Genomic DNA, 14,227 nt, shown 5'->3' with positions numbered 1-14,227 from the left:
GCCGACCTAGTTGCCCTATCGGTAGCCAGCCCTTGGAGGATACCGCGAGACAGAGTCTCCTCCAGCCAGGGGACCTTGGTTCACCTGGAACCACAGTGGCTCCAACTGAACACCTGGCGTTTGAGCAGAGGTCTCTGAGCCAGGACAATTATTCTTCCAAGGTGATAGACACGATACAAGACTCCAGGAGACCTTTCACAAACAGAATATATGACTCGACCTGGAAGGCATTTCGCTCCTGGTGCTCCAGGTCAGGGTTACACCCAACATCTGTATCCGTGCCCAGATACTAGAGTTTCTTCAGGTGGGACTTGACAAGGGGCTATTGCCCAACATGATCCATCACCAGGGGGCTACCCTGTCATCTGTCCTCTCTTGCAGGGGTCTGGAATCCCTAGCTCAACACCCGACCATGCTCAGGTTCGTTAGGGGTGTAACGAACCTACGGCCTCCAGTGGTTCACAGATATCCTACCTGGGACCTCACTAAGATACTCTAGGCGCTGACTGAGGCCCCATTCGAACTACTGAGATCGGCTACATTGCACTTCCTAACCTGCAAAGTGGCCTTCCTGGTAGCCATCACATCAGCTAGATGGATCTCTGAGCTGGCGGCACTCTCTGTCAGGAAGGACCTCTGTGTCTTCCATCCTAACAGGGTGGTATTGCAGTTGGAGCCTTCCTTTGTCCCCAAAGTGAACTCATGGTTCCACAGGGCCCAGGAACTTATCTTGCCCAACTTCTGCCCCAATCCAGTGCACGCCCTGGAAAAAGAGTGGCACACTCTGGACGTGAGAAGGGTCCTCTGCATTTATATCAAGAGGACTTCCTCCTTCAGGAAGACAGAGTCACTCCATTGACCCTGGGCCGCTGGATTTGGGCGTGTATCACCAAATCCTATGAACTACAGGTCCTTTCATTGCCTAGACTGATCACAGCCCATTCTACAAGGTGTGTGGCCACAACAGCAGTGTGGGCAACACAAGCCTCTATTGAAGAGGTTTGCCATGCAGCTACATGGTCCTCTCCATCCCCTTTCATCAGACACTATAAGCTGGACAGCTACGCCTCGGCTGAGGTGGCCTTTGGTAGGCGATCCTCCAGAGGGTACATTCTGATGAGGGGACCTTGGGCCAGGCTGCGACCCACCCATAAGGACAAGCCAGTTTTGGTATGTCCCATTCCTGGATGCTATCTCCACTACAATGGAGAAGGGGTGTTGGTCTTGCCTGATACATTCCTTCTCATTGAGTGGAAATAGCATCCAGCCCCACCCTTAAGGCCCGCTGGTCCTTGGTCCAACAGGAAGTACATTGGAACAAGACATGTCAGGTCTGTCTCTACGCCTTCACCAAAAGCTGGGGACTGTTGGTGAAGGAGGCGTGTCCTCTTAGCTTTGACAGACTCAGTCCAATCAGCAGACGAGGTCTACCCATTCCCGGATGCTATCTCCACTCAATGAGAAGGAGCGTATCAGAGAAGACCAATGCCCCATCTACCCTTCCCTAACCAAAAAGGAAAACTTATGTCCACTACAAGAAAATGCTTAATTTATTGGGTGCTTCTAAGATCAATGAAATGACATTATTCACAGAAGTTTAGAGAAGTAATGATTCAGGGATGTGGAAATTTCACTTGTAATCCTACAGTGTTCTACAATACCATGTACTGCTTTCATTTCTTTTATAGCATAGAAATTCTGTTATAAAGCAAGTATGAAATAGCAGTACATAGCTATGATATTCTATTTAGTGAAGCTTGTTGGATTTTTATAAGCAGATAATGAATTTTCTAATAATTTATTCTTATTTGATTTGCAGGAAAACTTTGAAGATGCCTTTGAACACATCCCAGTGTAAGTATCCTTTAATACCCCTTTTTTTCAAGCAGTTATGAATGAAAACTACCAAAAATGAAAAATATTATCTAATTAACTATATTGCTACCTTTTCTATTCTTCCTGCTTCATTTCATGCCAGGTCTGTTTCATCTTAGAGCAGAGAGTCACTCTATGCTCAGCAGTAAATCTCAGTTTTCCAGTTGTATTCACGGATTTCCCCCGAGAAGAAACTCTTAGATATGATACAGCTGGATATTTTGCTTTATTGAGGATGAGATAGAAATCTTACCTACCATATGTAGAAGATCAGTTTCTATAGAGTACAGAAATTAAGCTAATATCGTGTTTCCCCGAAAATAAGACCTTGTCTTATATTTTTTTGAACCCTGAAATAAGCACTTGGCCTTATTGCCATGCACTCAAAAGCCTGATTGGGCTTATTATCAGGGGATGTCTTATTTTGGGGGAAACAGGGTATATAAATGCTGGCTATGAGTTTTAGTTCCTATGGGTTTTTTTTCTAAAATTTTTGAGTGGATTGAAATTCATTTGTTTTCTTCTTGTTTGCAAGATTGATGGCCATTTGCTTATATGTTATAATCTGTTTGCCCTGAGAACAGGGGTGAAATACAGTCATGGCCGTACATGTTGGCACCCCTGAAATTTTTCCAGAAAATGAAGTATTTCTCACAGAAAAGTATTGCAGTAACACATGTTTTGCTATACACATGTTTATTCCCTTTGTGTGTATTGGAACAAAACCAAAAAAGGGAGGAAAAAAAGCAAATTGGACATAATGTCACACAAAACTCCAAAAATGGGCTGGACAAAATCATTGGGACCCTTTACTTAATATTTGGTTGCACACCTTTTGGAATAAATAACTGAAATCAGTCGCTTCCGATAACCATCAATAAGCTTCTTACACCTCTCACCCAGAATTTTGGACCACTCTTCCTTTGTAAACTGCTCCGGGTCTCTCTTATTGGAAGGGCGCCTCTTCCCAACAGCAATTTTAAGATCTCTCCACAGGTGTTCAATGGGATTGAGATCTGCACTCATTGCTGGCCACTTCAGAACTCTCCAGCGCTTTGTTGCCATCCATTTCTGGGTGCTTTTTGACGTATGTTTGGGGTCATTGTCCTGCTGGAAGACCTAAGATCTCCGACACAAACCCAGCTTTCTGACACTGGGCTCTATAGTGCGACCCAAAATCCGTTGGTAATCCTCAGATTTCATGATGCCTTGCACACATTCAAGGCACCCAGTGCCAGAGGCAGCAAAACAACCCCAAAACATCAGTGAACCTCCACCATATTTCACTGTAGGTACTGTGTTCTTTTCTTTGTAGGCCTCATTCCGTTTGCAGTAAACAGTAGAATGATGTGCTTTACCAAAAAGCTCTATCTTGGTCTCATCTGTCCACAAGACGTTTGCCCAAAAGGATTTTGGCTTACTCCTTGGCAAACTGTAGTCTTGCTTTTTTATGTCTCTGTGTCAGCAGTGGGGTCCTCCTGAGTCTCCTGCCATAGCGTTTCATTTCATTTAAATGTCGATGGATAGTTCGCGCTGACACTGATGCTCCCTGAGCCTGCAGGACAGCTTGAATTGCTTTGGAACTTGTTTGGGGCTGCTTATCCACCATCAGGACTATCCTGCGTTGGCACCTTTCATCAATTTTTCTCTTCCGTCCACGCCCAGGGAGATTAGCTACAGTGCCATGGGTTGCAAACTTCTTGATAATGTTGCGCACTGTGGACAAAGGCAAATCTGGATCTCTGGAGATGGACTTGTAACCTTGAGATTGGTGATATTTTTCCACAATTTTGATTCTCAAGTCCTCAGACAGTTCTCTTCTCTTTCTGTTGTCCATGCTTAGTGTGGCACACACAGACACACAATGCAAAGACTAAGTGAACTTCTCTCCTTTTTATCTGCTTTCAGGTGTGAGTTTTATATTGCCCACACCTGTTACTTGCCCCAGGTGTGTTTAAAGGAACATCACATGCTTGAAACAATCTTTCCTCCCTTTTTTGGTTTTGTTCCAATACACACAAATGGATTAAACATGTGTATAGCAAAACATGTGTTACTGCAATACTTTTCTGTGAGAAATACTTTATTTTCTGGAAAAATTTCAGGGGTGCCAACATTTACGGCCATGACTGTATACTTACCTTCCTTACCGGTTCGGAAGCCTGTGCGCTGCGTGTGCATCACAAGTGTGTGCAGACCTGTGCATGCACAAAACCTGTGCATGCGCAGAAGGTAAAAAACACATTACTTCCTGGTTAAAGCCAGGAAGTAATGACACCCGGCCATATGAGCGGAGCTATGCTCCGCTGTCGCTACCGGATCGCAGAACCACCGGCCAAGATAGTTACCGGATCGGGTGGTCCAGTCCGATCCGGGAGCATTTCACCCCTGCCTGAGAATCACATATTCCTGCACTATCAACTTCAGCAGTTACACAGTAAAATATAGTAGATTTGTATCTTCCACCATGCTAAATATTATTTTATTCGAATTCCATATTATGCTACTTTTAAATATATGAGCCAGAACAAATTATATATTATTTGGCTCTTATCAAGGTTCATGCCCAAAATATAACAAATATGTAATAGAACTTAAGCAATTGCTAATCTTATTTGCTGTTACAATTTCTATAAATCTTAGTCAAGTTTGATCAACTATACAACAAAATGAAGTTTAATCAGCAAAACTGCCGGAGAAGAACACAAGATCTAAAGTATTAGATATAAAGGCCCATATCGCCAATATATACCCTGTATGGGTTGTCAAGCATTGCTTCTTCCTCACAATTTAGGTGACCCAGACACTGTTTACCTTATTTGCTGTTACATTGGTGACTGGACACTCTCAAGCATAGTGCCATTGTGCCAGTAATAATCAAGTCAAATTCTGTGCATAACTCATATATTCTATAGGAGCTAACATTGCATTACATTTGCCAAAATTCTGCATTTATGAAATATATTTGAGAGCTATGCAAAATATTCAGAAGAGAATACATATGAACAATTCATCTTTCCTTGGATCAATAAAGTAGAGTTTTAAGCTTTGTGTCTTTTGAAAGGCTCATGCAGTTGTTACAGCAATAGCAGTTAGCACTTTGACTTATATACCGCTTCACAGTGCTTTACAGCTCTCTAAGTGGCTTGCAGAGTCAGCATATTGCCCCCAACAATCTGGGTCCTCATTTTATGGACCTCGGAAGGGTGGAAGGCTTAGTCAACCTTGAGCCAGTCAGGATCAAATTCCTGGCAGTGAGCTGAATTAGCCTGCAATACTGCATTCTAACCACTGCACCACCATGGCTGCTGTGAATCAAATTCCAGCAGGGTTCACAAGAATAATACAAATCCTTAGTTTAGCTGCCATATTGATTTTCTATCTAATGGCCAAGATATCTTAGATTTCAGCCCTTTTAAAACGAATTCTAATGGGATTATATATACCATGGTTTTCAAAAATACCATATTGCTTGCCCCTAGTTTGTGTGTTCGTTTTCAAAACATTTTGATCTTGATGGTTTGTATAAATGTAAATGTAAATATTGGGCTAGTGGTTTAAGTCATGGAGAGACAATGATTTCTATATTGTGGGCCACATTCCTTCAAGGAAAAATTAGTAGTTATCCATCTTCCCTGCTCATATATATTCTTCCTAGCTCCACACTATATATATCTGCACATGTGCACACACACACACACATACTAGTTAGTATGAAGAAAAAGCTGTTATTGGTATATTGTGGCACCCATTGGAATTATTTTTCTCACCTTAATTGCTACACAGAGGAGAGAGATTTTGCTGAGATTAAAGCACATGGGAATTGCAATTCAGCCACCCAAGGAGACAATGTTACCTGATGCACTCTCATTTTTCTCACTGCTATCCAAGAGGCAGGAGAGATGAAAACTGAGAGCAAGAGAAAAAAGTACAGACATATAGAAGGTTGGAGTCCCAATGAGAAATGGTGGTAAAGAATTTTATCTGGATATGCTATTAAGCATCTAGAAATATGCACCAACCACTCACTTATCATCAATGCCTAAATTCTTTTTCACTCTATGTGTAAGAATGGGTGGGTGTGCAGATGTGTTGTTGTGTTTGTGAGAGACAGATTATATGAACACATACCAGTAAATTATCTAACAAAATTATAAGCCTCTTTTAACGTAAGAGAAAAAGCAGAGCAGCGTATTTATGAGATTACAACATTTTGACTATTTAGCTGAAATCCTGAAAGAGAAAGATCTATATACAGTATGTAACAGAAGTGAGTACACCCCTCCACATTTTGTAAACATTTAAGTATATCTTTTCAGGTGACAACACTGAAGAAATGACTAGAATGTAATGTAGTGAGTATACAGCTTGTATAGCAGTGTAAATGTGCTGTCCCCTCAAAATAACACAACACACAGCCATTAATGTCTAAACTGCTGGCAACGAAAGTGAGTACACCCCTAAATGATAATGTCCAAATGGGGCCCAAGTAGCCATTTTCTCTCCTTGGTATCATGTGACTCGGTAGTGGTACAAGGTCTCGGGTAAGAAGAGGGAAGAGGTATGTTAAATTTGGTGTTATCGCTCTCACTCTCTCATACTGGTCACTGGAAGTTCAACATGGCACTTCATGGCAATGAACTCTCGGAGGATCTGAAAAAACGAATTGTTGTTCTACATAAAGATGGCCTAGGCTATAAGAAGATTGCCAAGACCCTGAAACTGAGCTCTAGCACAGTGGCCAAGACCATACAGAAGTTTAACAGGGCAGATTCTACTCAGAACAGGCCTCGCCATGGTCGACCAAAGAAGTTGAATGCCCATGCTCAGCATCATATCCAGAGGTTGGGTTTGAGAAATGGACATATGAGTGCTGCCAGCATTGCTGCAGAGGTTGAAGGAGTGGGGGGTCAGCCTGTCAGTGCTCAGACCATATACCCACGTTGCATCAAATTGATCAGCAGGGCTATCATCCCAGAAGGAAGCCTCTTCTAAAGATGATGCACAAGAACGTCCGCAAATTGTTTGCTGCAGACAAGCAGACTGCATGGGTTTCTGGAACCATGTCCTGTGGTCTGATGAGACCAAGATAAACTTATTTGGTTCAAATGGTATCAAGTGTGTGTGGTGGCAACCTGGTGAGGAGTACAAAGACAAGTGTGTCTTGCTTACAGTCAAGCATGGTGGTGAGAATGTCATGGTCTGGACTGCATGAGTCCTGCTGGCAGTGGGGAGCTACAGTTCATTGAGGGAACCATGAATGCCAACATATACTGTGACATACTGAAGCAGAGCATGATCCCTCCCTTAGGAGACTGGGCCGCAGGGCAGTATTCCAACATGGTAACGACCCCAACACACCTCCAAAACGACCATTGCCTTGCTAAAGAAGCTGAGGGTAAAGGTGATGGAGTGGCCAAGCATGTCTCCAGACTAAACCCTATTGAGCATCTGTGGGGCATCCTGAAATGGAAGGTGGAGATGCACATAGAGATCTGTGACATTGTCATGGAGGAGTGGAAGAGGACTCCAGTGGCAATCTGTGAACCTCTGGTGAACTTTATGTCCAAGAAGGTTAAGGCAGTGCTGGAAAATAATGGTGGCCACACAAAATATTGACACTTTGGGCCCCATTTGGACATTATCACTTGGGGGGGGAATCACTTTGTTGCCAGCAGTTTAGACATTAATGGCTGTGTGTTGTGTTATTTTGAGGGGACAGCACATTTACACTGCTATACAAGCTGTATATTCACTACTTTACATTCTAGTCATTTCTTCAGTGTTGTCACCTGAAAAGATATACTTAAATATTTACAAAATGTGTGGGAGTGTACACCTGTGATATACAGTATAATGTCACCAGCACAACTGTAAAAGAAATACATAAGAATTATGTTTCTTATGTTGTATATTTGAAGTAAAAATGTCAAAAGAATCCTTTAACAGTGTTCTTTATAGACCTAAGAAAGCTTGAGCCATGTTTCAGTTTACATTTTAATAGCTTATGTCCTATATATATAAGATGGAAAATACAGATTTCTTTATTGCCTGAATAAACTGTAGAAGAACCTGTGAGGTAATCCCATAGTTTAGGCTATGTCTAAGCTAAAGGGTTTAGCAGAGTTGAAGCAAACACTTCAGTGAATTACTCTCCTGGCAATTAATATGCAGCCAGGGAGCTGGGCTGAAAATATATTTTATAAAGAGTGCAAAAGTCCATTTGTAATCAGAGGCCCAGGAAAGCACAAAGTCAATTTAGAACCTTGGTCAGAATTGAAGAAGCAGTCTGAATGTTTAGGGCAGGATTTGACAAGCTGTCAGAAGAGCACATAAGATATGGATGTTGTTTCCTTTGCTAAATTACTTCCAGATAGAGTGTTTTATATAAAAAACTTCAAGACTCTATTCACAATAAAAAGATTGTTCTGAGAAATTGATGTGAGAATTTGGGGTCAAACTTGCCATGATTACATGGGACGTATCTTCATTGCTTGCTTACTAAGCCCTGGATCAGTAAACATATTGGCTTCTAAGGCCTTTCCTGGCTTCTTATCCAAGGATCAGTCTTCTATGAGGGCTATTACAGTTTCTTGTCAGTGTGACCATATGAATGCCAGTTTTTCCAATGCCTTGTCTTATATTTTCCTAATATTCCTCATTAATTTATATGATTCATTATAATCCTTCATTTTGCTGATTTTATAGTTTGGTGTTGTTGCATTTGTTACTTTTGTGGAATAGAATAAAAAGGTAATACTACTACTCACAAAGAGTGAATTACAAGTAGTTTTTGACTTATGACCATTCGAAGTTATAACCTGCCTGAAAAAAAGGACATGCCTGGATCTGAAGTTCCAACAGTTGCCCCCACCCCGACCCCACATTCACATGACTGCACTTCGGGTGCTCGGCAACACGGCTGCATTTACACCTGTTTGCAGCATCCCACAATCATGCGACCACATTTTTGCTGACAGCCACACCATAATGGGCTCACTTAAGAACTACAGCGTTTGTTAGCAACTGCTGCAAAAAACATAAAATTGACTGTTACAACTTATTATCGTAATGGCAGGCTCCATTATAATCATAACTCAAAGATTACCTGTAAGCTCCTTGCCATGCCTGCCAAGAGAGTGCACTCTCATCGTAATGAGAGCACCAGTCACAAAGCATAAGCACCCTCCCTCCTCACTAGTTTGCACAATGGACTATCAGAGTAGGGGAGAACTGGGTGCCAGGACACCTACTCAGTTGGCTGCTCTTCTGCTCACATGTAACATTCATGTTAGAATATTCAGGTACCTGGAGGTCAGCAAGCAGCCAAAGGGAGCAGTGTGTAATATCAACCCTAGCAAGCCCACTGCCATTGTACAACAGCCAGGCTCCTCACACTGCACAACTCTCAGTGAAGGCCAAGCAAATCTCAAGTCTTGTTTTGAAACTACTAGGGTTCCAGTAGTCTTTCAATGTAGCTTGGTGAAGTAGTTAGAACAAATTTAGGCAGTTTGGTCTAGCGGTTAGGACACCGGTTACAAAGCAAAAGATATTAAATTCTAATCCAACTTTAGGCATGAAAGTTGGTTGGGTGACTTTTGGCCAATCACTGTCTCCTGTCCTAAGACATCTCACAGTATTGTTGTTGTGAGAAAAATAGGAGGAGGAATGAGTATTAAGTATGTCTGTTGCATTAAGTTATTTATAAAAATAATAAAGGCAAGGTTAAAAAAACCCTAAATCTAAATTTGGATTTATAGAGTTGAGGTATATACCGTAGTAATCTTTTCCCAAAAAAGGGAAATGGAAGAAAACGAAGGTTATGTTGAAGTTGCAATCTTGTGAATTATTCATCATTTTCAATAGGAAGTTCATCATTTTCAATAGGAAGCTGCATTTTAGATTTTTTCCTGAAGCCAATCTCTAACTTTTAAATTAGTTTGAAATTGGCATTTGGAATCCGATTTGTTTGAAATTGGCATTTGGAATCCAGCATTAACAAAGTGTGTCCCCAAGTCTGGGACATTCCTTCATTTTATTTTATTGATAACATGTATATAACATAATTATCCACGTACAGACCCATGATATTTGCATTGCAAAAATGTTTTTGAATGCCTTATGTTACATTAGCTAAAGCCATTTCCAAATCCAGAGGCAAACTATAAACTAATGGATGCACTGAAAAACTGCTATTGCTAAAGGGCATGGAGAAAAAAGTAAAAATATTTCTGATGAAAATACTGTAATGCAAGATACTATTAGTGATGTGTAAATAAATATACATGTTATTGATTTTACTCTCTTGTATTATCATGCGAGAATATGGATCTTGTATTTGGAAGTGAAGATGCAATAATAAAAATCTTCATGTACCTTATATAGGTATTTAATATTTATGTATTTAATATTTATTCCTTTCAGATACTTTTCTTCTGCAAATTTCCCTATTAATACCATTTTAATTTTTTTGTAGTCTCATGGGAATAATAACAATACAAACAATAAATTGAATTCCAAATTTAATCTAAACACTGGGCTGATTGTGTGACAAACTATAATTATTAAACTCGTATGCTACCCAACTCTCAGTATAACTCTGTTTTTAATATAACATGTTCTTTTTCAGACACATTGTTCTTACACAAACATTCTTTTTGCCTGGATTTTTTACAGAAAAGAATTAACCAATGTCTTTATTCAATGCTACGGTACATATCTCAGTGTGTATTGTTGTATTGTTGGAGCTCACAAATGTCCTTACCCTAGAAATCTATGGATGTTAATTTTACATTCTTACTATCATAAATTAAAGAACTGTTATTAATTTCTTTTTATTGAAATAATTTTTCATATAGATTAATTCTTAAAAATTGGCATGTTCTTTCTTCTTTATATCCCTGAATATTGGCAGTCTCATATTAATTCAATTTCATATAAATGTCACAGTTTCAGCTATCAGAAATCAGATGTTAGATATAGCAGATTAAATCTCCATTTAATGTTGCCTATACTGTTTATTGTAAGGTTATCTTAAGAATAATGATATTGATTTTTAAATGGGGTTCATTAATAATCTATTAATGATAATTAATCTATCATAACTTTGTTTACATATCTTTTCATTAGATGTATAATAATAAGAGGAACACAGAGCTCTAATCTAACTTCTTCTTCTTCTTTTTTTTGTCCTTCAAACATAGAAATCATTGAGTTGTTTTGAGATCCAGTTTCTCCCCTTTTGTAGTTGGGCAGTGATGGATTAGAATTAGGCTGCATCATGCATTGGGAAAATATCCCAGCATCCTCTTTATGCAGAGGCATCATCTGCCAGTACTGCTGTAGCTGCAGTCCTGTCAACGGATATTTCTTGTAAAATCGGATGCAGAGGATTCCTGCTGCTGTGCGAACTTTTGCATCTATTCTGTTTCATAACTAATAAGAAGCCCACTGGTAACGAGGAATAAGGAAATGGGACCTTTTTAGGGTGTTACTGGCTGGGGTTTTTTTCCTGTCTGTGACAGAAATGAATCAGCTCTGCGAGAGGCTTATCTTCAGATAGCAATTTGCAGTTAATCATCTAGAAGTTGCCTAATTTAATTCTGTGAGTATACTGTGTCTTTTCTCAACATTGGAGCTGCTAAAATTGACTGCAGAAAACCTGTGTGTATTATTTTCTGGGAAATCACTTCATATGAGGGTTTTTATTTTGAAAATAGGTAGTAAGCTTACTGATGATAGTAGAGGGAGTTCAGGATGTACTCTATTCTGATGATCCTGGGGAAATTTACATTTAAGAGTTAATTTCATAAATTATTGTTTTTCCTTTTATCTTTGTAATTTTTATCTATCAGCTTTATTGCTATGCTTCTGATTGTATAAATTATCTCTAGCTTGATCATTTGTGTATATAGAAATACTTCTTGAAACTGCTACAGAGATAAGATTACATGTCTGTAAAATATGGCAGGTAGAAAAATTCTTGATGAATCAATTGCTTATGTCATCTAACAATTTTCATATTCAGTTTAACTAGAGTTGTTATTTTGTAAGCTCAGAAGCTAGCAAGCATGTTATAATATTATTCCATCTCATTACATTTAGAACTGCTCTCACTACTGTAATATATGATTCAGGCAGCATACTTTTTGCAGCTTCATAGCAATTTATATGAAATCATAGAAAAAGGACCATTCAGTCATGATCATGTGACTGGATCTGAGCCATTATTTGAATGACGCAGTGGGAGTACTGTAGATATTTGATTTGTTTGCCTTTTGTGCTGGCTAACCTATTATTAAGCTCTGGGAACCTTCCTTTTATTATTATGAGGTGATATTATAGTTAACTGTTCCCAGTTAATATGCTCTTTTTGTGTGCATTTTTAGTTTTTTGTTTGGTGAATCATAATCACAATCACAATTTCGTCCTTTGCTACTTCTAAGCTAGTAAATCAGCTATTATCCCTAAGGAAGACCTAATCTGCCCCACCCAGATCAGAGATTTTAGTCATCTTTTGTACTTCCTGAATGTTCAAGGTAATTTTGATTTGAAATGTTGATTATAAATCTTCCAACAAATACTAATTAAGACTTAAGTGATGATTCAATCTTGGCTTTAATACACTAAAATAAAATCAATATTTTGTAATAAAATATGCTATCTATCTTTCAAGCATGTAATTATGCCTGCAATTTTTTTAAAATTCACAGATTAATACATAATTAGCATGGCTCAGTGATTTATGCATATGTAACTTAATGTATTATGAATAAAACTGAAAGTAGTCTTGTTGTAGGGAATTATCCTTTTGTTAATTTCTCCTTTTGTAAAAGGGAATATGACTCTCCAATAGAGAACAGGAACATATTACTCTAAAATGGATTTAAAGAAGAGAGAAAAGAAACTGTTTTTGTAGCACTACTCCTCATAATATTTGTTTAATAAAGCAGAGAAATATTAGTTTTTAAAAGACTTGCTTTAACTAGGTTGAAAGATATATTTGTTACTTCAGAGATGCTAATTACCAATTGCCACAGCAGTAAAAATACATAGGATATACTGTATGGCTAGTGAATTATAGTGGTATTTTCTAGCAGGATCAATATACAATAAAATAGAATAACAGAGTTGGAAGGGACCTTGGAGGTCTTCTAGTCCAACCCCCTGCTTAGGCAAGAAACCCTACACCACTTCAGACAAATGGTTATCCAACATCATCTTAAAAACTTCCAGTGTTGGAGCATTCACAACTTCTGGAAGCAAGTTGTTCCACTGATTAATTGTTCTAACTGTCCAGAAAGTTCTCCTTAGTTCTAAGTTGCTTGTCCTTGATTAGTTTCCACCCATTGCTTCTTGTTCTACCCTCAGGTGCTTTGGAGAATAGCTTGACTCCCTCTTCTTTGTGGCAGCCCCTGCTATCATGTCTCCCTTAGTCCTTCTTTTCATTAAACTAGACATATTCAGTTCCTGCAACCATTCTTCATATGTTTTAGCCTCCAGTCCCCTAATCATCTTTGTTGCTTTTCTCTGCATTCTTTCTAGAGTCTCAACATCATCATGGTGACCAAAACTGAATGTAGTACTCCAAGTGTGGCCTTACCAAGGCATTATAAAATGGTACTAATACTTCATGTGATCTTGATTCTATCCCTCTATTTATGCAGCCTAGAACTGTGTTGTATTTTTTGGCAGCTGCTGCATACTGCTGGCTCATATCTAAATGGTTGTCCACTAGGACTCCAAGATCCCTCTCACAGTTACTACTGTTGAGCAAGGTACCACATATACTGTACTTGTGCATTTTGTTTTTCTTGCCTAAATGGAGAACCTTACTTTTTTTACTGTTGAATTTCATTTTGTTAGATAGTGCCCAATGTTCAAGTCTGTCAAGATCCTTCTGTATCTTGAGCCTATCTTCTGGAGTGTTGGCTACTGCTGCCAGCTTTGTGTCATCTGCAAATTTGATGAGTTCCCCATCTATCCCCTCATCCAAATCATTGATGAAGATGTTGAAGAGTACTGGGCCTATAACAGAGCCTTGGGGTACTCCACTGCATACTTTCCTCCATGTAGATGCAATTCCATTGAGGACTACACCTTGAGTGCAGTTGGTCAGCCAGTTATGAATCCATCTGGTGGTGGTACTGTCTAACTCACATTTTTCAATAAATAATTTTATATTCAATATATAATTTGAATATTCAAAATATTACTTTCTCCACAAAGCTAATAATGTAGCTCCAAAAAAAGAGTTCCTAGCATTATAAATCCATTTCATTATAATCTTAGAATTTTCTTCCTAGTTAAAAATAAGGTAGAAGAAATAGAGGAAAAAAATGACGGAGGATTA

At 39.1% G+C, this 14,227-nt stretch overlaps 1 protein-coding gene across 2 annotated transcripts in view; it reads left to right on the top strand.

Moving 5' to 3' along the window:
• TTC39B (tetratricopeptide repeat domain 39B) overlaps positions 1 to 14,227 on the top strand; it is a 73,542-nt gene that overhangs the window by 25,369 nt on the left and 33,946 nt on the right. Inside the window, exon 2 of one of the 2 annotated variants that reach the window (XM_034410468.3) lies at positions 1,820 to 1,854. In XM_034410468.3, coding sequence (XP_034266359.2) covers positions 1,820 to 1,854 — 35 coding nt within the window. Of the gene's footprint in view, positions 1 to 1,819; positions 1,855 to 11,391; positions 11,480 to 14,227 lie in introns of those variants that run through there. The other variant, XM_034410469.3, reaches the window with a different exon arrangement.

This window comes from Pantherophis guttatus, chromosome 2 (assembly GCF_059756535.1).
Source record: "Pantherophis guttatus breed Tessera chromosome 2, ASM5975653v1, whole genome shotgun sequence".
Lineage (NCBI taxonomy): Eukaryota > Metazoa > Chordata > Lepidosauria > Squamata > Colubridae > Pantherophis > Pantherophis guttatus.
This window is presented reverse-complemented; position numbering and strand designations above follow the sequence as displayed.